The sequence below is a fragment of the Mus caroli genome, unplaced genomic scaffold, assembly GCF_978045245.1.
Source record: "Mus caroli unplaced genomic scaffold, Mus_caroli_1 scaffold_3, whole genome shotgun sequence".
Classification (NCBI taxonomy): Eukaryota; Metazoa; Chordata; class Mammalia; order Rodentia; family Muridae; genus Mus; species Mus caroli.
Window position 1 is genome coordinate 23,265,964 of NW_028227258.1, and position 26,736 is coordinate 23,292,699.

The window sequence follows — 26,736 nt, forward strand, 5'->3', positions numbered from 1 at the left end:
CAGATCATGCTAAACCTGTCATCTAAATATCAAGACATTATTTTCTCTATGGTTTCATAAACTACAAACAGTGGAAGGAACAGCTTTCTGTTTCTTTCTGTAAGTATCCAACAGAGAGCAAAAGATGCTAAGTATCTGAAATGTTTTATGCTAACCTCCACACATCATATGCTACAGACCCTTCGACTGTTCCAGCAAGCGGCAAAGTGACTAGAGCACTGGCCAGAAGTGCTAAGCACTCCTAACTTACTTAAGTAGTTACTAAGTAGTTACATACAGTTTAAGTCATGGAAAAGGGGCTGAGGACGTAGCAAGACTGGGTAAAGTGAAGAGTAGTTTAAAATAAAAGATGCCTTTCATGTTTGACAAAAAAAAAAAAAAAGGCATGAGCTGACTTCACACCTGTCTTAGATGTATCTGTATCAGGGTGTTTCCCCTATCTGAGCTAGAAATTTCCACACTTGCTGGCTACCCCTTCCACAATGCACAAAACCTCTTAGAATTTGCTCCGTTTAGACTTATTTGGGAGGACATATGCTCTGCCGATGTTCCTGCTCACACAAAACACCCTGTCCTCACAGAGCTCCAGGCTAGAGACCAACTTAGAGAAATAATGAATCATTTTAGTGTTCTGAAAATTAAAAATTAAACCCCGTGAAGCCAAAAAAGAAGGAAAGAAAGAAAGAGAAAGAACACCTGGCTAACGTCTGCAGGTATCCTGGGAAATGTGTTTGCTTTGTACCATCTGCGTAAATGTAGCCACCAACATCTCTCTCTTCGGCATCTTATTCATTGCTATGGCCAAACACCTGACAAGAAGGAAGGACTTGCTTTGGTCCTGTGTTTAAGAAGCCCTCTTGTCCACCTTAGTGGGGAAGGAACAGTGAAGGGAACATGAGATGGCTACTCACAGAGCTAAGAAGCAGAGCGATGCTTGCTGGATTCGTTTTTACTCATTTGAGGAACCCAGGCAACAGGAGGGTGCTGCTCACATTCAGGGTGAGTCTCCCCTACCTCAGTTAAACCCTTTCTCAGGCTTACTCAGAGATGTGTTTCTGAGGTGGCGCCAAAGTCAACCAAGTGGGCAGAAAGTCACTCATCACATCAAGTCAAGAGCAGGTACCCAGAGCAAAGTCTTCTCAGTTTTGACATTACAAGCCTGTCTTTCAAGTTTACCAAGACTGCCCCTCATTAGCAGGCGCCTAACACGGAGAACAGCCAGTGACATTCTCTGGCTGAATACTGAGCAAGGCCATGAAGCAGCTATGGATGAATGTCTTCTCCTGGAGGAGTTCCAAGTTGTAAAGAGATTCCATCCAGAGTGCTGACAATTCAAAACATATCAACAGGCCAGCGTAATGTGGTGATGATAGGCTGAGAAAAAAGGGGAGGAAGAGGAGGAGGAAGAGGAGGAGGGGGAGGAGGGGGAGCAGGGGGAGGAGGAAACCCTCCTATTCACAATACCACTTGATTCTCACGATAATGCCAGGACAGTTAGTAGAAATATTAGTCAAATATCTTGTAGATAAAACTTTTCAATGCCAGTGTACCTAAGGGAAGATATTCTCTCACTAATCTGGCTACCATACTAAAGGGATCTGAATTCAAATCCCACTTTTCTTGCAACCCTATCTTCCAGCAAGCTCTGATCCTCACTGAGTCTCAGCTATTTCAGCCATAACGTGAGATAATGCTTTTATCTTGTTTCTTCTTCCCTGATGTTTCCCAAGTACTGAACAGTGTTTGGCATACAGGTAGTATAAATTCATTACCAAACTGTAGAGTTCACAAGGGCATTAAAATGACCAGCACTTGGTGTTTGTCAGAATTCTCTGGGATTAAATGTTCTCAAAAATGTGATTCTCGTTACCTGTTGCCTTTAAAGTCCTGAAAGGGGCTCTACATTACCCTTCCATATTTCAGGTACTTTCTGAGCACATGGCCCCTCTGTGAATCTTAAGGAGTTCAGACCTATTTCTGTGAAATCACCTAGTTCAATCATGGAAGGGGATGGTGCGCATGTGCAAATTTAATCTTTAAATCAGGACAGTAAGTCACAGTAGAAATTCATTTGCCTTCACATTCCCCAGGGACATATTCAAGAGAATTCTTTAAGTCCTCCTTTCTAACAACCACAGCCGTACTTTAATATATTTTATAATAGTGACCCTAGAAGAAAAGGCTTATGTGTTTTCAATGCTGCTTCATTTCTATAGTTTAGACCAATGAGATCAAGTCACCACACTCATACATTTCTTTCCTGCCAAGAATAGCTGCCTGGGCTCTGTAAATGCAGAATTTGCAGATTAATAATAATATGTACACACATTAAGTGCCACAAACCTGCATCTTTCCCCAGTGGCCTCTCTATTATTATTTTTGCTTCTCAGTGTAGAAGTGATTCAGTCAGTGCACCAGGTGTGTGTGTGTGTATGTGTGTGTGTGTGCATGTGCCCATTCATGCATGTTCATGCTATAAATATATAAATATAAGTTATATATAATATGTATTACATAAAAGTTGTATACCTACATGTATAATATATATTACACATATAAATAATATATAAATTATATAATAAACTATAAATAACAGGTGGATTTCTATATAAACAATTTAAAATTTGTCAATCAAAATTTCTGTCTTATTAAGTAGTTCAATGCATTTCTATGAATAATGAGACCATCAATGCAAATAACATATCATTTCCTGACAAGGTGGTGGAACAAAAACCTACTGAGAGTATCTAGTGCCATTCTTGCTGCACAGGAAAACGTTATCCGGTAAGTAGAGTGTGGGTGTGGTAAGCTGTTTAAGGAACAACCCAGCAGGTGCTGAATTTGAACCTGATCCTTTCAGGTCCTTCACTTCCTTTGTATACTAGAGGTAACTAGAAGCACACTGCACTGTTCAAGGCCAAGAGTGGTGTGAAGTATGTCCTGCTTAGGAAGAGTTGAAGACACTGATTTCTATCCCAGGACAGGTGCTAACTAGCACAATGGCCTTGCAATGCCTCCCAGCTTCTCTCAGGGATGTGAATATGTCTCAAGCCTATCTCTCAACAGTGTTTGCTTATAGGTACGGGGGACTTACTGTTTTACCCGGTGACGTCTCTACTTTGTATTTGGAGCTTTGCATACTATTTTGATTTTTACAAAAAGGCACTTGGGCTTTTAATAACTAGCTTACAAATGATTTAATTCAATGTCCTTTACATTCAAGTCTGCTGGTCAATGGGTTCCTTCAACATGGTTTTATCAATAAGGCTGGCTTCTTCCATATTTCTTGTTTAATACAAGCTCTTTTAAAACATAGACCTAAAAGCTGAGTTTTCCAGAGAATGAAGCAATCAATCCACCCAGTGGAATAAACTTCTCCACAAATACTTCACAAAAATAATTGTCATTAGGGAATATTTTACCAAAGGGGAAACACTGGAGGTCTGGTTTTAAAACATAAATTGGAGGTTTATGTTTTAAAGGGCAATTAAAGCCATTTTGTACTTATGTGTATGTTTAACCTGACAAATCTTTCCTAAGTCATACTTAGTTTGGGCACATTTCTTCCAATAATGTCTTAAAGCTTTTTCAATATTAATGAGTATGAGTTCTAGGAGAAGAATATAAATTACATGCATGTAAACTTTAACATGATGTACATGTATGAATGTAGTTATGTATGTGTGTGCACATGTATGTTTATGCATTTATACAGGTACTAACTAGTCTATGTGTAGTTCTTGATCTAAAAGAATGCAAAAGGCTATGAATTCCAAGTATGGCTAAGAGGAGATGAGAAGTTCAAAGAGAGCGGCATGAGGGCAAGGGAGCAGAGCTTATGACAATGGTGTAGACGCCTGCACCCACACAGAGCACATGCTGTGCTTTAAAGCTACTTCCATTGTAAGCCACTGAACCCTGACCACATGCCCTAAGATGGACACTGAGAGCCAGATAGTGGACTGTAAACAGTCCAAACTGGGAGGCTCCAACGCTGAGATTTGATTAAGGCTCTGGGCCTCTGGGCCACATAGCCAGGATAAGCTGTGCTTTGTGAATGCTGTAGGAGAAAGTCAAGGGCAGGTCAAGCCTCGAAAAGTATACAAAGACCTGTGGAGATCTATAGTGACAAGAAAACAGGAGATGTGGTGCCTGAAAGAAAACAAAGCAAAGAACTTCTGGATGCCACAATTGTATCAACTGTGTTTTTAAAGGTGCAGAGATCTCTGATGCTGATGGGTCCCTGACTTCTGAGAAATGAGAGACCATAAACAGAGAGGACATGAATTGGGCCAAGGACCCAGACTGTGCTAAGTCTCAGGAACCATTTATAGCTAGTTTTATTTATTTATTTTACATGCAGTGGGAAGGTGTGTCATGATACACCTGTGGACAATTGGCAACTTGTATGAATAAATTCTCCCCCACCACCATGAGAGGCCTGGGAATTGAACTGTTCTCAGGCTTGGTTGCAGACACTTACCAGTCAAGCCCCTTCCTGCTGAGCCATCTTGGGACTCATAGCTAGTTTTAGATATATAACACTAAATGAAAACAAGATTGGGCAAGAATTTAATCCCTGTACCCTGTAAACCTTTGTCCTTCTTTGAGAAATTTGGGAAATGGCCAGAAAAAGTTAGCTGCACCCAAGTTAATTCACCTGATTAGTTCTTTTCACTAAATCAGTTGGCGTTTGGAAGTCTTTAATGTTTCTTTTAGATATAAAATAATAATCGCAGCTTATCATTTCCTAACACAGCTTCAGGTAAAAGAGATAAATAGGACGAAAGTCTATCTCACACACACACACACACACACACACACACACACACACACACACACAGAGAGAGAGAGAGAGAGAGAGACTGAGACAGACAGAGAGAGACAGAGACAGAGAGAGACACAGAAAGACAGAGAGAGACAAAGCAAGACAGACAGAGAGAGAGAGAGAGAGAGAGAGAGAGAGAGAGAGAGAGAGAGAAGGCTTTGTGTGCTTGGCAGAAACTGTACACTGTACACAACAGTGTTATTTGAATGTTCTAGATGGCCTACGATGGAGCAACAGCTAGACAGCACACAACATAGTTTGGCACACCTATTTTTAAGGTGAAAAGGAAGGCCAGGAAGAAACTTAACAAGGAGTGGTGCCAAATGGGGTTTGCTCTTCCAACACAAGTGTATTGAGTGTGGTCAAATCTCCCACACAGAAGGAAGTATAAACTTGGGAAGCTAAAACACTCTATTTTGTTCCATTTTCCACTGGAAAAGGGGAATGGTTATTTGTGGTGGACTCCCATGAGCATTATGTGGTCTGGCACATAACCTTCCGTTCTCAAGGCTCAAGCCATTTAAAGGTAATTACAGGGGAAGGTGAGGAAGCCTTTCCCAGCAATCAAATAGGGATGCCACAGCCTGGACAAACATCACGCCTCATAGATCATGAGTCCTGTCCTGCTGCCAAGTATGATATAAGAAGCAGAGAAAGCTTCCAGGTCAAGTGCAAAAGGGGAAGATCCCTAAGGGATTACCTTACTTCAAGAACACTGGGGTGGAGAGTTAGTGATGTACTACTCACAGGCTGGCTGAAGGCTACCTGTCCAGGTTTATTAAATGTACACACATGTATTGGGTTGTATAGCCAAAGAAAATCAAATGGTAAAAGTAGCTAAGCCATCAATGCTGCACATGTAAGCCAGCAATGTCATTTAGAAGGAAACGGATGAGAAAAGATTGCAGGAGCCAGACACAGAGCAAGGAGGACATGAGGTTCTGGACCTGGCTCAGCTCACCCAGCTATGCCTAACACTGCTAGGCCACTCTTATCCCACTGTGCCAAGCTTCCTGACCTGGGTAAGCAGGAGGGCACCAAGTCTCTTACAAGAGGACAGTGAATTTACTCTGCACATAAGGAAAAGAATCGGCGTGAAAATCCAGTGCTGAGAGGCAAAGTGCTAGCCAGTGGGACCGTCCATCTGATAGAGCGGTGGTGATGGAGGTGTCCTCTAAATGACTTTCTGTTACTAATATGCCTACTCTACCCCCATCCCCAGCCACAGTGCAGCATGGGTGACACCTGATGGAACATATGTAGCAATGGGGCCTGTTAGTATATTATACCAAAAACTAGGAAATGGGTTTTCTTCTAGCTGTGCATTTTTCTGAAGTTATAATAATTCCAATTAAAAAGCATTCGAGTTTCTTATAGATGCGTGAAGACTGTAAAGCAGTACTTATTTCTAAAAGAAAGCCATTCTAGTGAAACAGACTTATATTTTTATAGAGAAAATATGAAATAATGAAAATTACATTGAGGATGTGAGATTCTGTATATCAAAAAACTCTCAAAAGTAACATGAGATAACTGAGTTTCTAGAGTCTGGGGCACAGTGGAAACCCTGCCGTGAGACAGACTTGAGTCATGCAGGAAGGGAAGTTGAGGCTATCTCTTATGTTGGTAGAGCAGAGGCTTAAATACTATCAGGAGGAAGCCCAGACTAGCCTAAGGAGCTTCTCTTCAAGATCAAGTTGCCACTTCAAAGCCATGTCCTGTATGCTTAAAAAGACACTCAGCTGATCAAAGCTGACCCAGGATTTGCCAGGCCAACACTAATCTTCTGAGAATGGCAGGCGGGAAGTGGCAGAGGGGGCACCTCTCAGGATTCCTGATTCACAGACCTGTCCTCTGGATATGTGGACTGGTCAAATGATGGTTTGCTCAGACAGTATTATTTTCATTTTCCTTCTTTGTAAGCTCAGGGGAATACTTTTCTTCCCTTTTTCTTTTTTATACAATGGCAAGATGATCCTGCTTATAACCAAAATGAATGCCAAGAAACTCATAAATAGATTAGACAGGTAAAATTCAGATACACACAGAGCAAACTCAATAAATAAGAATTATGTCTTCTATCACACATTATTTTAATGGGTACGGTGCCTCCCACTTGAACTTACAGCCTTCTGAAGCCTGGGGTAGGTGGATTTTGAGTTTGAGGTCAGACTGGGGTACACAGTGAGTTCTGGACCAACAAGCAGATTCAGAGGCTGAGTGACTTGGTAGCCAGGATCAAGACTCTGTTTAAGTTCAAAGCCACTAGTCTATCCCTTATAACAGAACACAGACAGGAAAATACAAAAATTTATCATTAATAATAATAAAAAAAACCTAAAACATGGTAATAAGTACTTGCTTGGTTCAGAGTAACTTTCTGCACAGAGGTGCATGGTTTATATGGTGGAGACTCATGAGCATTAGCCAACTGAGTGATACAACACAAAATCAAACCTGGATTAAAAAAAAAAAAAAAAGCACTTCGTATTTAAAGCCACTATTTAAAATGATGGGGATTACCAATCCTTAACTTATTTTTTTTTTCCATTAATGCGTATCACCCAGTATCTTTGTACGTCAGGCTGTGTTTAATTTCCCGTGGACATATCTGGCTTCCCCGGGCCTTTGATCAACTGCAGTGTTTACTTTGCTACAACCCTTCCTGTCTTTCTCTCCATCTTTCCAAACTGGACCTTTGCCTATGAGTCAGCATCCACATCTACGCTAGTCTACGCAAACAAAGGCCAGCCTTTCCACTGTGATTTTATCATTGGCACTTTCTAGGAATGAGTATTTGCCATAGTATTGATCTAGTCATAACTACATCCAACAGAAAACCTTCTAGTCAGGACCCATGGTTCTCCCTCATATGATTTAAAGTATCCCCATTGTCCTTAATAGCCCGATTCCTCAAACATGATGACAGATGGGATACTCTCAAATATTTAACTCAATCTCTGAACTGGCACTCTCTGGTCCCCCTTAGCCACTGGATGGTTTCTTTTTGACCCCTGATTAGTTTCTAATGGTTGTTATTTTGTGAAACCTGAGAGATCTGGTCACCTCGAATCTTATAAGCAGAATCACTGTATCAGACCCCCTACACCTCCTGACCTCTAAATATCTTGGCTTTCCTCAACTATTTCTGAAATAGCACTGTGCTATAGGGGAAATGCCTTTCCAGTGAGAGTCTTTAGGAAAAACAAAACCAAACAAAATCAAATTTCAGAACAAACTTCAATTCTGTCAATGACCTCCCTACACAGTTGAGAAAAGCTCACTATCCTGTCTCTATCTCACCCTCCCCCACATCTACTGTTTGGCCAGAAGAGTTCTGTCAACATCAGTCACTCCTTGCTGAGGTCATTCACCTGGTTTCTGGGCGGAGCAGAGAACCCCAAACAGGACCTTGATGTAGAAAGAAGCAATCACATAGAAGACAGAATGGCTGCTGCCTCTGTCACCAGTGCTCTGCCTGATGTGTCTGCTGTAGCCTACAAGATCAGTTGGAAAGCCTCAGCACTGGCATCCGGCTGCCCAGTGATGGCTTACGAAGATCCAGTCAACACCACTGAACATGTGTGCTAGGCATCTCGCCTATTTCAAGGTTATGATTAAAAAATGAAAATTAAGAAAAGTTTTGACCATTTTCATGTCAATCCACAGTTTTATGTGTTCTGTGTTTTCCTGCAGATGTATAAAAATATGCATAACTAGCATTTTTTCTTCATAAACATCCTTGACATCTGTCTGGCCCTGTACTAAATTATGGATGTCTCCCCTTATCCACTGAGGGAAAAAGAAATCACTGATGTCTATGTTCTAATACAAAATTACAGAAAATGTACATGTATAGAACATTTATATGACGAGACGGTGCAGATAATCACAACCCACACTAGGGTCTCACCACACCGTATTTATCTGGAAATGACTAGAAAAAAAAAAATCCCCCAATTTATGCGTTGCTATTGGTCACAGTAAGAACACATGTTAAAATAACATGAAAAAATATATCTACGTTTTCCAAATTCGACCCTATTATATTTTGGGTATCCATAAATAATTGAATAGAAAAAAACTAAATATCAGAGGAAATATCAAATCATCTGTCAAAAAGTTTTGAGGATAGTTTTTTGTTTGTTTGTTTTGTTTATTGTTTTGGTTTTGGTTTGGTTTTTCAAGACAGGGTTTCTCTGTATAGCCCTGGCTGTCCTGGAACTCACTTTGTAGACCAGGCTGGATGGAACTCAGAAATCTGCCTGCCTCCGCCTCCCAAGTGCTGGGATTAAAGGTGTGGCCACCACGCCTGGCTGAGGATGTTTTGGTTTTTTTTTTAAATCCTCCAAAAGTAATATATAAAGTTTAAAGAAAATAATATACTCCAAATACAGAAAAGTTTCATAATTAATTTTGAATCAAAAGAAAAAACAAAAAGAAATCATATTTCCTTTGTATGGGTTTGTGTGTGTGTCCTTGTGTTTGGGCACATGCATGCAAGTCTCTGCAAAAGGCCAAAAGATTGTGTTAGTTCCCTTGAAGCAGGAGTTACAGGCAGCAGCTATGAAAAATTCAAAGTGGTTGCTAGGAACCCAACTCAGGTTCTCTGGACTAACACAGAGCCCTCTTGACTGCTGAACCATCTCTCTGACCACCAGGAAACAAAAGAAAACCTTTTAAAAATTACTTTAGAGAGACTAAAATGGAGGATCCTGCATTATGCAAATAATATTTCCAGTTTTTAGTTCTCCTCAAATACCTCAAATCTGCGATCTCAGAGGCTCTGAGGAAAATTCACAAAACACAGATCACCATTCTTTTTTAGCCAGACTGCTTTCAAAACAAACAAACAAACAAAAATAAACCCAACTGCATTTGACATATAAAATGGAAAGACATTAACAATTGCTTCGTAACATAAAAGACAGACATGTATGGCAATGGAAAAACTTGGAGAAAACAAACTCTCTTACAATTTTATAAACACTTGTGAGTTATGAATGGGCTTGGAGAGACATACAAGAAGATGTCAAATCTTTATACAAGAAATTATGAGAAGACCTATACAGGGTAAGATGATAATATGAACAACACAATAATGATGTTAAGAATTACAATCATTAGGCTGTCAAAATAAAAAGAATAATAGCAGGAAGTGTCTCATGTGGAAAAAAACGTAGGATGTATGTTAAAGTGTCACACATGGTGAAATTATTTACTTATCACAATTTGTCACAGAGACAAACTACAGGGCTTTTCAACACCTCAGACAATGAAAGTGGAAGATAAGAGAAAACAGCCTCAACCCTCGCTTACACAAAAATAATGAGAGAATATATCCAAGACCTCTAAGTTTTCAAACCTATAGATAACACTTTGTTGACACAAGACAGGAAATCAAGTTAAAATCACAAAGTGTTTCACAGAAGCAGGCATGGGAATCATGAAGAAGATATTCTTTGTCAAGTGTTAGTTACAGTGATTTTCCCCAGGAAGTTCCAGCCAAGTTAGAGACAAAATATCACATGGTGACTATTAAATAATGTGGGCATACACAGAAAAACACTATGGGAACTTAGGAAGAACAAGGCCGCACTATGGGAGGGTTCCAGAAAGCAAGTTCCTCGGGACATAAGTCGTAAGCTTGCTCTTGATAATATACCAAACTTCTATCAATGGTCAGGGAGGGATATCTACCAAGCAAATGGAAATTCCCTAACATAATCATTGTTCATTAAATTGACAACACAGTATTTTTCCCTCTAGAAAACAGTGGGGTTTAGAGCAACAACTTAATGTAGCTATAGTTGAGTAGGAGTATGACAGTTTGAAGGAGAGATATCAGTGGATTTATATTTGAGTTAGAATACAGGCTCTGAAATTTACATTGAGGACTCAGGTGTAAATGAGCTGAAATATGTGAAAAAAAATCATTTGTTTTGAATGAACAATAATTTAGGTGATGTGGCTCATATGAAGAACTGAGCCTCGAGGACCATCCATGTGTTATATCGTGGTCTGTGTGACATATGACATCTGACTCATGGCTTGTGTGACATCTTTAGCACCTGCCAGTCTAAATAGGTTGACAAGGAAAGTAATATGGAAAAGACTTTTGAATTTGTCTTAGATGTATGGCCTCAAAGTAACATACCCCACTTTTGCTCAAATTTCCTTGATTGAAATCTAGTGTGTCTCCTATGGATAGCTACAAAGGATGCTGGGTCACAGTCTACCTTCAAACGAGGAGCTCTGAAAAAGTGAGACCTGGAGAATATATGCTGAAAGACAATAATAGTGTATAGTCAATTAAGTCTGACAGAACAACATTCCATGATGTCCTCTATGGAAAGCTTATCAAAAATTTCTCTTTATTTTAACTCTTCTTGACATCATAAAAACCAAACAACTATTCTTAACTAAACATATATCAAAAAATAAGTATGAATACTGTAAACACTTGTTAAGGCCACTGCAGAAAACAACTAACTACTTAGGTTATAGACTATTAAGGACTGGATTCTGCTACCATCATAAGTTCATGAGTAATACTCGATCCCCTTCCATGATGTAAGTTCTTATTTGATGTGTGAAGATAGAACACAAAAGTTGGCCATCATTTTGTAAGGGTTTCTCTTGTCTTTGCTGTTGTGCTGTGTACTCCCAAGCTATCAGCCTGTTGGCTTCTGGGTAATCTGTCTCTATCTCTCACTTGCCATATGAATTCTGGGAATACAGATGGGTACCACCATACCCAGCTTTTTATGTGGGCTGCTAAGATCAAACTTACGTCATCACACTTACCATGCTTATGAAGATAGCAACTATGCACATTCAATCAATTCCCCAGCCTTTGTCTTTCATCTTAGAAACTCATAACTGATTTATTTTGAGAAGAAGAGGAGAGGCAGGCAAGCACCAATATTTTGCAACAATTACCATTTAATGGGTATTTTTGGGAAAAGGAAGAGAAAATCCAGTTTGGAGTCCTTCCCTCACTGGATGGCTGAATTGCACCAAGGACTATTCAAAGAATTTCAAGTTTTATTTAAATGAGTCCCACATTTTCTACATGTTATAAATCTGTTCCATAAAAGTAAGGTCCTGTGGGTCATGAGGGAGTGAACTGACCTTTAAATATTACTTGGCTTTGTAAATATATGTTTGGCGCTCTCTCTCTCTCTCTCTCTCTCTCTCTCTCTCTCTCTCTCTTTCTGTGAGTTATAATTTTTTCATGTATAAAAATGGTTACCTAGTGAGTTACTATCAGGCTGCTTCATTGTTTGAAATAGAACCTGAAATATCAGCTATTATCTGAAAATGGTTCATACCACTCCACAGAATAGAAAAGAATAAAAGCATATTAGAGGCTAATCAATACACATTATTTTGACACACAATTTCTTAACCTACAATTTATTTTTTCCAACTTTACTTCTGATACTTGCATAATGTTATCTTATTCAAAGACTTGCTGACATTATGTTGGAACTTACTAAGATAGCATTATAAAGACATCTTGGGCTTTCTAGAAACCCTTGCAAGCCTTCAATGAAAAAGACCCAGGAAAACTATCACCAAACAGTGCTTGATTCCTGAGGAAACCTAAGCCATTACTTGAGAGCCATACAGCAACATACAGTCGCATAGTATCTGCAAATACAAAATCCAGGAAATGTAGATTTTGTATTGGTTCTACAAACTATTATTTTCACTAATTATTTACTTTGCACCCCTATTGCAGCTTCCCCTCCCTCCTCTCCTCCAAGTCCCTCCCCCTCACCTCTCCTGCTGGAATACCCTCCTTTTCATTTCTCCTTAGAAAAGGGAAGGCCTCCCATGGATATCAGCCCAGCTTGGCATACCAGGCTGCAGTAGGACTAAGTGCATCTTCTCCTAATAAGGCTAATCATGGCAGACCAGATAGGGGAATGGGATACAAAGGCATACAACAGAACCAGAAACAGCCCATGCTTATTGCTAGGAGTCCCACATGAAGACCCAGCTGCACATCTGTTACGTATGTGTACAGGGCCTAGGTCCATCCCATACATACTTTCAGGTTGGTGGTTCAGTCTTTGTGAGCTCCTATGGGCCCAGCTTAGTTTTTGTAGGTTTCCTTGTGGCATCCTTGACCTCTCTGCTTCCTTCAACCCTTCCTCTCCCTCTTTCACAGGATTCCCTGAGCTGTCTTTGGTTGTGATTCTTTACATCTGTTTCCATTAGTTGTTGGGTAAAGCCTCTCAGATGACAGTTAGCCTGCTAGACTCCTGTCTGCTGGTACATAGGTTCTACAAACTATTGTTTTAAAAAGTCAATCACCAAGATTTGAAAATAGAGTGTGTTGTTATCACAGTGGTCATTTCAGCCATCAAATGCAAAGCATCAAGGCAGAGATGCCTAAAAATTGTCTACTCTCACATGTTCAGTTAACAAATTCTTATAGTTGGAAAACATTTCATAGCTAATATTTCACAAGTTTTATTTTTTAATTTATTCCTTCTAACTAATGTCCATACACCATGGTCAATGCTTATTTTTCATTTTCATTTTTAAAAAAATAATTAACATTATTAAAATTAACTTTCTTGACATGTAAGATGGCTATGGTCCAAAGACCTACTACCTACACCTTTTTGCCCCACTTTATACCCCACTTGGTCTTTCCTATATGTTCCCAGCATAGGAACATATAGCATATAGTTAAATGGCCTATGCTGGGAATAACTGAGCAGAGGAGCAGAACCACAGGCTGCCATTTCAGCTAGATAGCAATGACAAGAGCCAGTAGACACACAGGGCTGATAGGACAAAAGAAACAAGTTCCCGTTGGCACGTACGTCTCTGCTGTACTTCATAGAACCTAAGCTTCTAAGTTTGGAAAGCCTTGCGCTACCTGAAGTTAAAAAGAAGACAGGTGAAATCACTTGCCCCATGGTACATGCCAGCAACTAGCAGACTACAAGAATCAATGACTTACCCAGATATGATACTGGGCGTGGTGAAAATAAAGGCTAATGTTGTCCTTAGTGAACACACAACAGGTGGTTGCATTACAGGGCTGGAGTCTCATCTCTTATTCTGACCCACCGTACTTGGGTTAAAAACAAGCACAGAAATGTACTCACATCTATGCAAAACTGGTTAGACCAATTTAATGTGCGAATACCAGAACAGTCCACAGTGAGAAAGGAAAAAAAAAAATCTATAGATTCGGTTATGTCTAAATAATAAAATATGCTAACTGGCCACAAACTGTTTTGCAAAAGTAAAGGAAAAAACGGAAGATTTTATTGTCTCCCTAATTGAGTCTCAACTTGAATGGATATTTTATATCAATAATGCAGATAATTCGCTAACTTTCACCTAGTTTTGATATATATTTAATAAGTTAATACTAAGCTAAGGCTTTCACTGGAAGGCACTCACCATTAATGTTTAAAACATGTTGAAGAAAATTTCAAACAAACAAAGCCTTTGTTTCAAGTCTGTGTTATCTGATAAGCACACACTTACCTACAGACTAGTTAAATATGCACTCAAACTTTGCCTTTTAAAAACTATGTGAAAACATACTTAACTGGACCCGCCAGGTGATTCCACATATCATACAACCTATGAGCACAGCTGCCTCCACGCTACTGCCAACCAATTAGAGCATTGGCTGTGATTTTACCCATTCCACCCTTCTAACAAGCCAGCAGTTTCAGGACTAGGATGGGAGAGTACATGGTCAAACTATCAACATGAGCGTCTGACAGCACTTCTTCGTTTGGAAAGTGAGTCCCTTGGTCTGAGGAGATGCTGTGTGGGATACCATAATGGTGGATACAGCCCAATTAGTTTTTTTTAACTTTGCTCTAAAGTAAAGAATCCTATGATTATGTTATCGAAGACAAAAGCAAATTTGCCTATCACCTTGACAAAGTAGAAAGGAAAAGTCAAACGTGCCTTTGTTTAAAAAGGGAAACAAGTGACTTTGTGTATCAATTCAATTGGTTCCCCTTCAGAAGCAATAAGTGACATAGGCTTCTGGTGCCAATGCCCAGATAGACCTACTATGTACCAAGTCATCTCGGTAGCATCTCAGATCCGATGGTACACTTGCAGGCCAGCTAGTGACTCCATCTAATGTGAGATTAGGCCCAGGAATTTCTAATTGACTTGCCTTATTTGTATTATATTATTTATTTATGCCTGTGCATGTGTGTGCACTATAGCATATGGGAGGAGCTCAGTGGATAACAATTGAAATTTGGTTCTCTTCTGTCACCTGTGGGTCCCAGGGATCCAACTTAGATGGACATTTTTGGCTGAAAGAGCCCTTACTCTCTGATTCAACTCACAATGCTGCCAAAGAGAAGTTTTTAATATTATAGTGTCAAATATCAATCATAAAACTCAAACAAAACCAAAAGCAACACATTAAGAAAAACACTATCTCCAATACAACAAAAATTTATGATCCTGACAAGAAAGGTAGCATAAATAAATGACCATGTTAATATCCATTCTTATAAATGAGGTCATTAAGTAAATGTGGTGAAAAGTAAGACAAAACCAGAATGTTCTCTCATGTATGAATCCTAGTCTATTAAGTAACACAGACACACACATGTATATGTGTATGTATATATAATTTATATGCACATATATGAAATATATATATACATATATATCTATACACACACACATGTACCATATGTGTTCATGTATGTGTATATGTGCCTATAAGGTCTAAACTATTGAAAAGAGACCAAATGAGTAAAAATAGGTGATGACAAACTGCAGAGGGATGGACAAAGGGCCACATCTGAAGAGGTAAACATTGGAGAGAATAAGAAGGGATCAGGATATTATGGGTGGGCACAAAGGGGGCAGGGGGATCTCAGAGCACACATTGTTTGGAAACACCAAAAATACATCTAATGCCTTGTATGTTAACTGAAAAAAAAAAATGAGTAGAAAAAGAATTGATCACTAAGAGAAACTCATTTTACATTTGACTTATGTTTATGTATATATTCCTTTCCCAATTATCCTCATTTTATTCTCTCCCAGGGTTTTAGAATTGGTCCTTCCTTCAGAAGCTGAGAGTATTAAGAAAAACAAACAAAAACGAAAACAACAAAAAAATTTAACCTACGGATTCCTTATTTTAGAAATGACCTCTGATGTTGGGGATATGGCTCAATGGTATGGGTGCTTGCTGTTCATCCAGAAGACCACAGTTGGATTCCCAGCAGGCATATCAGGTGGTCCTGTAATTCTACCTCCAAGGGATCTAACATCCTTTCTGGCCTTGAAAGCCACTTGCATAATGGTGGCACTCACATACCTAGACACACACATACACACACATAAACTTAAAAAACTAGTATCTTTTTTTAAAACAGAAATTTCTAACTAATTTATATGGCACTTCAAACTTCCAAACTACTGCAGTAAGACAAATATTAATAAATTTGGAGGGGGAGTTAGAAATAGGGAAAATGATGAAAGGATACCTGCTGCTTAAATTACTGATATTTAACTGCTGTTTATTGAAATGACTGACATACACAGAAATATAGAAACAAGTATACCCTGGAGTTCCCATATGTTTTAATTTCGCTATTATTATAACTTACTTTGGGCAAATCAGTCAAATATTTACATGAGATCTGTTCTGACACAGAAGAGCACCCACAATACAGTGTACCTGGAAAGCCTTAGTCATATAGACAAGGGCCAGGGCAGAGCAAGGTCTTCAGTTATGAGACTCTGACCCTTGTATTTACACCAGATCTCACAATGCAGAATTTCAAGAGAATCGTTATGACCCAGAAACTCATTAGATATTCAAAGTCTCTGTTCCAGACTCCTAGACCTCTGAAACCGCCCAGGGGTTGACTCTGATTGATGTTCCCATCTGGAAAGGCTAACCACCATGGTACTTTCAATCCCGTTTTTCATTTGTTAATGAAAGGTCAACAGTGGAGGATCAAGAAGTGAAAAGATGAGAAAAATAGACATTATCTTCACCATCGTGTGTGTGTGTGTGTGTGTGTGTGTGTGTGTGTGTGTGTGTGTGTGTTTCACCTCACCTGCCAGGTCAGAACTACTGACTTGCCCCCACTGGGCCAGGTACCAATAGGATTAGGACTGCAGAGAGAGCCCTGAAAATCTGGCCACTGAAAGTGCAAGTTTCAGAAACTGCAGAAAGGTAATATTCTGTCCCCATGTAAACTAAGTCCACACTCCTTCATGGTGACAAATGATAGTAGGGTAAGAATAAACACTGATCTTTTAGGTCCCACTAGGAATCCAATGCCCACTTAGCTCTCCCCAGAGTTGCAGGCAAGGGGAATTCTAATTGATGTCAGCTGCTTCAAGGGAAGGGCTACTGTGACCTTAAACTTGGCCCCAGGTCCACTCTCACATCCAGGAACAAAGCCAGAGGGTTCTCCTGGCAACTGCCTGATGTGCTAAATGGCAGGCCTAGTCACGGAGGGAATCCTGACCTGCACCAGAGACAAATCCGCCACTGCAGGAAGCAGACAAACCGAGAGATTAGCAGTTAGCCCAGATGATGTCCGCCCATGCCCTCAGCCCAGAGAGCAGAATCAGGGTTCTAAATCACACTCTGCAGAAGCTGAAGCCCCTGCTCTGCCTCTGCTCCACAGACAGGCTCAGAGTACTCTGCTCAGTCAATAGGAAACTGGAGAGCAAGACCTTAGGACATGCAGTACCAAGCTGGAATCTGCATGAATATCTTAGACTCATTGGCCTCCCTCTGCCAAAATCAGGGCTTCCTTGAGAGCCTGGTTCCTGACCAGACTTGATACAACAGTACTGGCCCAGATCATTCCACTCTTCAGTTGCTTGCTCAGCCACCTACCATACCAGGTTTTCAACAATAATCCTTGCCACCATACAAAAGATGTCTATTACAATTTGTGTTGTTATTTTTCCACCCAGAAGGCTATTCTGCATCTTTTTCATATAGTGAAACAGAGGGACCTGTTCAAACACTAGGTAGCCTGTCAATTTTCAAGTTCTTTTCTACATTTCCCCCATTACCAGAGGCCTCTGCCTCAGCTCCTAACAAATTAAGAGTATCTACCTGTGGTGTGATTCCAAGGAAGGCCTTTAGGAAAAGGGAGCACCCTCACAGTCCCACGCTTCCTGAAGAGTTCTAGTTCATACCTAGCACAGGTTGGGTCCCAGCTCTAGTAATCTAATCAGTGGATACTGTCAGGGAAACCACAATACCACTATTTGGAAAATGAAAAGGAGTTTGGACTTTGAGACAGCTATACTTACAAAGGTAAGAAAGACCATGCATGGCCTTTAGATTAGTGAGAGCTGTGATGTGCCTTTCTTTGGGCAGACAATGTTTCCTGCTACCATCTGTGTCCTTGGAAGGCAGCAACCAGGTCTTACTCGCAAGTTCATACCCCACATCATCTATATAGGAGGTATAAATATCTATCATGTTGATTGACCAAACTGAGTCATCACACTAATATCTAGCTACATTTTTTAAAAACTATCATGTATATACATTTGCAGAGGAGCAATTAAAAAACAAGAGCCAATTTTCAGAATTAACTTTGGCAATATGTTCTAATCCTCTGGCTCCTTCTCATTCTTTGGGTTATTCGGTCTTTCCCAATGTCTAGGTTGTTCTCTATATAACCTGTCTCAGTAAAACTGCCATAAACCCCACACACCATACCTCTCGCCTCTCTTGCTGCTCTTAAGTAGCCCCTCTAGTGAGCATAGTCTATCTCTGACTCATTCTGTGAAATCTTTTTCTGATTCATCACTTTGTCTGCCCCTCAATTAGATATCACTTTCACATATGGTTGCTTCCTTCTACAAACTAACCTTACCATCATTTTTAGGGATTAGAGCTGTGTATTAAGGGTGTGTCTATATTCCAGTCAAATTTGATCCAAGGCATGCATTGCAGCAGGATCTTTGGATGTGATCCCTTGCCAGAGCAGCCATGTTGCTGATTAAAATTCCTCTACCTAAAATCTATAAAGGGATGAATATCCAATTGTTACTAACCAAAACACTGGTTCCCAGGTTCAACACAAATAATCAAATTATGGCAGATGTCAGGACTCTACTCCTACACAGAAAATACTTTTATTAATAAAAAGCACAAAACAATTGCAAGGAAGTTAAGGAGCAACAAATATTTGCAAATACATTATTTGCCATTTGCTTTGTTTTGCTTTTTCCTTAATGTGGAATTGCCCACATGCACATATATGTGCCCATAAACATGTGAAAAACAGGCACACCAAAATCACATATATATGACCATAAGAAAAATGAGAAACAGACACTCTAAAGTCAGGTTTCAGGCCACTATCTGCCCAAAACACATTCATGTCTCCTTCATTTTTCCTTATGTCTTCCCAATATATGATCCTTGCCCACCCACCCTACTCCCTTTTATATTCTCCTTTCTTTTCTGAATTCTTTCACAGTTTGTCTTTTAAGGGTGGCAATCAGAATTCTATAAAGGATACTTTATTATGAAAATTTTCAAGTATAAACTAAATATAACTTGGCTGATTCAATTATCTAAACAAATAAACTCTAGGTTAACATATAAATATCATCTGGTAGACTCAGCTGTCCAAATAGGGTAAAATCTCAGAATAAGGTCACCAGATATCATAAAACATTACCAAGGTCTTAAGTCAGGTCCAGGACCCCTACATCCGGAAGGCTTGATTGGAGAGGTTTCCTGGACTTAGTATTTGAAGTGACTTTATGGGGTGACTATCCCTAATCCAAAAGTCTGACATGTTCTGGTTTCTTGAAAGTTTGAATGGTTCCCTGTTGCTCAGAAGGCTTCAGATATGGGAGGAGTCTAGATTCCAAGTTACTATTATTTCACTTTTACTCCAAACAAAAAGAAAAGCTTCTCTATGTCCTTGATCCATCTGCCCTACTTTTCCCCAATTTTTCCATGTTTTAGTTTATGTTCAGAGAGTCATAGGTTAGAGAATGTTCCTTACTGTACCTGTTGAGGTCTGAACACATAGGTCTCCTGCAGATTCCTATGCTGAAATCTAATATCCAGTATGAGAGACTCTGGAAGGTTTCATGAATGGTACTATACAGGCCTTGTAAATGCACTCAGTGTCTATAGACTTGGGCCCCCCTTCCTTCTCCCATGTAAGAACACAGGAGAAGCCATTGTCTGCGAACCAAGGAGCAGGACCTACCAGGAACATTAAATCTTCTAACACCATGATCTTGCAATATACTGGTAGATTTCTGTTGCTTATAAATGAGTTAGATTTAGATATTTTTGTATAGCAGCCTAGATAGAAAGCTTTTCTCCCATTTACCTGGATGTTAAATAAATCCTTTTTGTCCAGTGTCTTTGTCACTAGTATCTGTATCTTTATATTCAGAGTAAAATGGAGTAGTGACCACAGCAAACACATAAAACGTTTCATGATCCATGAGATCCAAGTAGCTTCAAATCTCTGTCTTGAAAACTGCTTAAGTGTCCTGTGGAATCTGTTTAGAGGAGCCAGGTGTGTCCTGAGCCTACACACAGGATTAGACCTCAGAGATAAGACCTCATACACCCAGTTCTTCCACAATCTTCCTGTTTTCTTCCAAGGGCAACTACTCACACAGAGGAGGTGACTGGGCCATTCCAGAGAACATATTCCCCTAAACATTATCTTATGTTTATTTTTAGCTATACTTAACATCTCCATTAATACCTATTTGGCTCATTAGTGAATTTAACATCAAGTCTTCATTGGAAGCTGCACATTATCATGTGAAAGGGAGAGAAAAATAAACCTAATAAAATCTTGTATCATTTATTCTTATAGTAACAAATAAACATAATCAGAAAGATATTATCTAATGCTTATGCATTATCATTAATATAATAAGGCAATTACAATCAAGTGATAAGATATTCTTGCTGCTGTGTATTATTTAGTAGTCTTAAATTATGAATTTTATCTCATTTTGTTTTTAGGGTTTCAGTGCGGGAGAAAGGGAAGTACCATCACGTCCTTGTGTCATGAGCAGGAAATAATGCAGAACCCCATCTGATAATACGGAAACTAGGGCTGACTCGGAAGTGCACAGTGTAGGCTTGTGGTATGACTTAGTAACAATGGCCCAACACAGAGTCAATCTCAAAAAAACAAATGCCTTCTGCTACCAAACTCTAACCTCCATCATCATTGAAATTGCTAACCAAAAATAAACTGTGGATGAGGTCAATTTCTTTGGACTGAGAATCCTTCAGTACTCTGCAATCAGCAAAGGTCTATTCTGACACTCAGGGAACCTCTTCCCTGTGGTATTGTCCCATGCAAAAATAGACCTGAATAACAATAGCATAAGTATATGAAGACTCAGAAGATGAAAAACCCAAGTGGATATAAAAATCTTTTCATGTCCCTTTCCTTTCAAATATTCTCCACTGAAATGTTTTCTTGGGCCAAGATTAAAATATTAAAAAATAAAAATAAACACTTTTACCTCCACTGAAAATAAGTGCCTATACTCTCAGCAAACTCCATACACAGTAGATTAAATTCTCTGGGTAATAGGTGCTGTCTTATAGTAAGATTTCATTTTTATGATGCACGAGGAGCATACTTACAATAAAATATTTAACTTTCTAAGAAAAGTGACAAAAAAAAGAGCATTAAAGAAGTAACCCTAGGTACAATGCCATAGGAAGGAGGCTCAAGTATTCTCTCATACTTTAATATGGACCAGAACAACTCAGAGGATTTAATCAAACAGAGGCTAGTAGACCTGAGCACAGAAACCCAGACTCAGTCGTTGCAAGGGGAACCTGAGAGTCTACATTTTCACAAGTTCCCAGATGCTGATGAGAGTATATAGTCTAGAGACCATCCTTGGCACACCATTCAGTCTCTTTTCCCTCAGACATGGCCTCCTCCGGCTCTGTAGAAGGCTGAGGACACCACAAGGAATCTTGCCTTGTGGTAGGCTTTCTGCTGATAGAACACTGTCAATCAACTGAGTATCTGTACCAACACTGTTACACATCATTTTTGAGATCACAGCAATTCAATTGTGTAGGCAAAAAGTACAAATCAAAATGTTTTTAATGGACAAATGATATCCTTAATCCCTTAATGCAGATTCAATGGTAAAAGCAGATGTTGTGTAAGGTGTCTGAGGGCTCACTGGTAGGGAAGACTTATATAGTGATTGCTGTAGAGTGGGCTCCATGCTTGGGCCTTACCTGTGACTGGTGCGTCGATATCCAGCAAGTTTTTTTCCTGTCGGAGAATCGAAGCACCCTCTGTTATTATTCTCAATGCAACACTTTCTTCCAGCCTGCCCTCCTTCATGAGATGTGCTTTTAAGATATCCACACGAGGTTTCCCATCATTATCAAACACTTCCTTTGCTGTCAGCCGGTGACTTGGCGGAAATGGAACGGCTGCAAGAAAAAGTCAAAAGGTTACATTAACCAAAGCTCATCAACAACAGGCCAAGGACCGCGGACACCAAAACTGCCACTAACCACTAAGCAGATATTGCTGTTTTTAATACAAGCTCAAATTAACACACATTCAGAGTCTACCAAGAGTTAGAGACTGACTTCTTCCATTGATTTGAGAAATAATTAGTGACCATGGAAAAGAGGGGCTTATAGGCCTTCTCAGTCAGGACTACTGCTTGCATATGAAGGATCCCGAATGAGTTTATATGACCACGTGCTCCTCATTGGGCAATCCCTGATGCCATAAATAAAAACAGATCCTAAATTCCCACTGATAACCCACCCCATTGTTTGGACCAATGGAAGGGATGAGGCATCTTGACAAGTAGATCTGTACAAAATAAAATTCCATCACTGAGTCAACTCAGTCAGTCTACCTTTGACCACTTACGATTAAAGAAAAGAACAAATGGTTTAAAGCAAAGGCCAAAAATGCACTGAATACTTGAATAGGAAGGTCAAATTTGCATTTAAAATTGCATCAAATAGCTCAGCCATAAAGCAGCTGCAACACAAGGTTGAAGGCCCTATACCAATTTTTTTTTAAAGCTAGGCACAGTGGTAAACTATGCCTAAAATCCCAACATGGGGAGACAGAGACCAGAAGTGCCTTAAGGATCAGTGATGACTGTTCAGCTACGCTAGGCTAACCTGTGAGTCTCAGGTCGCTGTCTCAAAATGCAAGGCTGAGAGCCTCCTGAAGAATTACACCAGGGGTTGACTTCTGGACTCTGATAAGAGCAAGTGTGCGTGTGTGTGTGTGTGTGTGTGTGTGTGTGTGTGTGTGTGTGTGTCTGTGTGTCTGTGTGTACTGAAGGCACGTTGTGAAGAGTGAAGAAGGAACTGGTGAGGTAGCTCAATGGTTAAACCCCTGCACAGGAAGCATGAGCACCTACACTAGGCTTCCCAAGCACCACATACAAAGGCAGGCGTGGTTACTCATCTGTAACTCTGGGGTTTGGTGGCAGAGGGAAAGGTCCTTGGAGCCCAAAGACCAGACAATCTAGCCCAAAAGCTTTGGGTCCTGTGAGTGAAGACATCTGTCAAAAACCATAAGGTAGAGGGGATAGAGGGCACTGGCTACATGCTCATTCTGACAAATCACTCTTTCACCAAGCTCCTATAGAAGCCAGAAAAGTCAAAGATCCATTGTGAGAGATGGTGACAGGAATTCTGATAAATAAGCTATGATAGGAGCTGTTTTCAAACTCATTATTTATCTATGTCACACAAGAAGTCATCCCCTGGACAACTCATATTCATAGATGCCACCTGCAGAACTCGCCTGTGCCATACCCACAATCCCACGTTCCAAAGAGTATTTTCATTAAGACTCTTCTCTCAGCAGAAAAGAATTAATCAAAACAAAACAAAACAAACAAACAAACAAAAAAATCTGTTCTCCTACTGTACAATATACTTCCTCAAAGAAGTAAGACTTAGATATAGGTCATGAAATGTGTAGAATCTCTATTTTATAGAAATTGCAAATATATTTTTTTAAAACCAGGAAATGAACTTTTACACATGGTTGCAACTTTGGATTTCTAACAATCCAACCACAGACATGTGTCAGTGCAGAGGAGAGGAAGAGGCAGCTACAGACTCCATGGGTGACCAGTAGGATTTGGGGACCTGTACAAGGAACCTGGCTATAAACCTTAACTGTGAACTCTCAGCTCTATGACCTTGGGAAAATTAAGTCGCCTCCTCTAGCTTCAGATATTTGCTATGTCCACTTGCGGAGTGTTATAATAACTAAAGTAAACAGCCAGAGCAGCATCAAATAGCTACGACACTGTTATTTTATGCCAGGCTTTGCGTAGGTAATAAAACCACACAGGATGTGAAAACTGTAAGCCTAGTAAGGCATAGGTACATGTGTTTACATATAAACTCCTTGAGTCCCTAAAACATAAATGTGTGGGCAACCTGAGGTTCAAGATTATTAAATAAGCACACTGCCCAATATAATCACCTACTTATTTATGTGTAAATTCACTGACTTTAAATCTAGGCAATCTGATGCCAGTATACTCATATTAACAATTAAACTACACTGCTTCCAAAAAGTCCTCAAGACAATGCATATTCATTAAAAAGAAAAAAAAACAATCAGTAAGTCACGTTTTAGAACTGAAATTCTGATCCTGGGAGTTGTTTCTAATAGATAAACAATTTTCCTATGACAAAACAGTCTTTTTTTTTTCAATTTTTTTTAACTTTCAAAGGAATCTACTGAGCTACAAAACAGGAAGCAGAATGTCAGTGCACAGCCATTGCTCACAGAAGACAGAAAATGAGGATATTAATATTAGGTCATGGAGCTTGGAACTTCTTAGCCATTGCCAATACTTCTTGCCTAGATATTTGTTAGGCAAGTGTGGAGGGCGATAGGTCTGTCAGAGCCAGGAAGAAGGCTGAGTTTGACTACAAGCACTGACAAAAAGCTGACACTCCTGCACAAGAGGATCCATCAGGTGCTCTGGTGAACTAGCCAGCCTTACAGTGAACCTCAATCTGTGAGCCCGAGGTCCCAGAAAGAGAACTTCTATCTGAAATAACAGGTGGCCAGTTCCCGAGGCACTGAACCAAAAGCTGAACTCTGACCACCACAAGCACTTGACTATGTATACTCACTCTGGAATAAAGAAAGCACAGAGACAAGTCAGTGGTCACTCTTTTTCTTTTTGCTTTTTTCTTTTTCTTTCTTTCTTTCTTTCTTTCTTTCTTTCTTTCTTTCTTTCTTTTTTTTTTTGAGACAGCATCTCACTATATTTATATTTTTATGCCTCTCTCAAACTAGCAAATTTGTCTTTGTCTCCCAATTTTTTTTTTTTTTTTTGGTTTTTTTGTTTGGTTGGTTGGTTGGGTTTTTTGTTGGTTTGTTTGTTTGTTTTAACCTGAGCCTTCATGTATGTTTTGAGATTCACAGATATCATACTGGCCATTCCTCAAAGTTACCAACTCATAACTCAAGAGGACATCTGATAGATGATAGGACGAGTGTAAAAGCAGAGACTTCAAAAAGATTCTTGGGGCAAGGGCAAGAGCTGTGTTGTTGCTGCTGTTGTTGTTTGGTTGTTTGGTTGGTTGGTTTTAATAAGTCATTTCCCAAGGCTCAAGTTTTGTAATTGTGAATGTTTAAGTGGCTCTGTGAAGGTGTCAAGTAGATGGATAGGTACACAGGATGGACAGAGGAGGCCTGTCAGAGGGATGAAAGTGGTGACCTTGTTAAATTTATATAGAGCAAAGGATTCAATGGGAAATTCACTGAATATCTAAGTTGAGACACAAAAAAGAAACCCAGGACAGGGCCCTTTGTGGAATTTGACTTTCAGACTTCAGCTTTCTCAATGGCCAAAATGAACTGAACACTTGATGCTCCATTCTTCACTCTCTAGTGTCTACATTTTATCGTTTGTGTGTGTGTGTTTCTGTGTGTGTGTGTGTTTCTGTGTGTGTGTGTGTGTGTGTGTGTGTGTGTGTCTGTGTCTGTGTATCTGTGTGTCTGTGTGTCTGTGTGTGTGTTTGGACCTGGGCAGAGATGCCCATGGAGGTCAGAGGGAAGGTTCCTGGAGTGGGCTCTCTACCTCCTGTTATACATGGGTTCCAGGGAACAAACTCAGATTGCCCTGCTTGGGCAGCAAGAGCCTTTAGCCAATAGGTTTGGCTGAAGTAAAACCACATGATGGGAGGTTTGGGGGCTGTTTCCAAACAGTATCAACAGGAAGAGGAAACAGAGGGAAACAGCCAATAGTAGGGCCCCAGTTCCCACTGGCAGAAAGGAAGGCTGGTGTGACCGGGCCTCTCAGCGGTCAGACAGATGGCAAAGCCTGCAGGAGCCAAGATGGACTACTGTGGTGCCAATAATGATATACAGAGAGGCTGAAGGCCAGGGAGAAGTTTTCCAGAACAAAAATAAGAGTGGACTAATATTTGTGTATTTGTGCACCTTTAGGCTTCACAGAAAGAAAATACCAGCCTTTCAAAGGTCACATGTGTTTGCTTTTTCTCTCTTCACCTAGAGCCCTACATGAAGACTGGTGCCAAATGTTGAGCAAAAACTATTTGGACCAAAGAACCCCATGGGCTTGGAGAATATTTTTTCCCATTAACTCATTGTGAAAGTGACTGTGCTTTATGTTATAAACTTGGGGCTCTCCTCCTTCCTTCACTTGGAGTACTATAGTTAACTGCTTTTTCTAACACGGGTTGGACCCAGAGAAATGACATTTCTGATCGCTACTAAAACTCATCAATAGCTACTGAGATCTGTGTTAGATCTTGCTGAGACAATTTTCTTGTAATCGCCTTAAATATAAATACAGAATAAATGTTCCTGGGAACATCCTATAGAGAAATGAGAACACCCAGC

At 39.9% G+C, this 26,736-nt stretch overlaps 1 protein-coding gene across 2 annotated transcripts in view; it reads right to left on the reverse strand.

Moving 5' to 3' along the window:
• Window positions 1-26,736, reverse strand: part of Ppp3ca (protein phosphatase 3 catalytic subunit alpha) — a 266,037-nt gene that overhangs the window by 115,367 nt on the left and 123,934 nt on the right. For both annotated transcript variants that reach the window (XM_021157311.3, XM_029475530.2), the window contains exon 2: window positions 22,095-22,295. In XM_021157311.3, coding sequence (XP_021012970.1) covers window positions 22,095-22,295 — 201 coding nt within the window. The remainder of the gene's footprint in view (window positions 1-22,094; window positions 22,296-26,736) is intronic.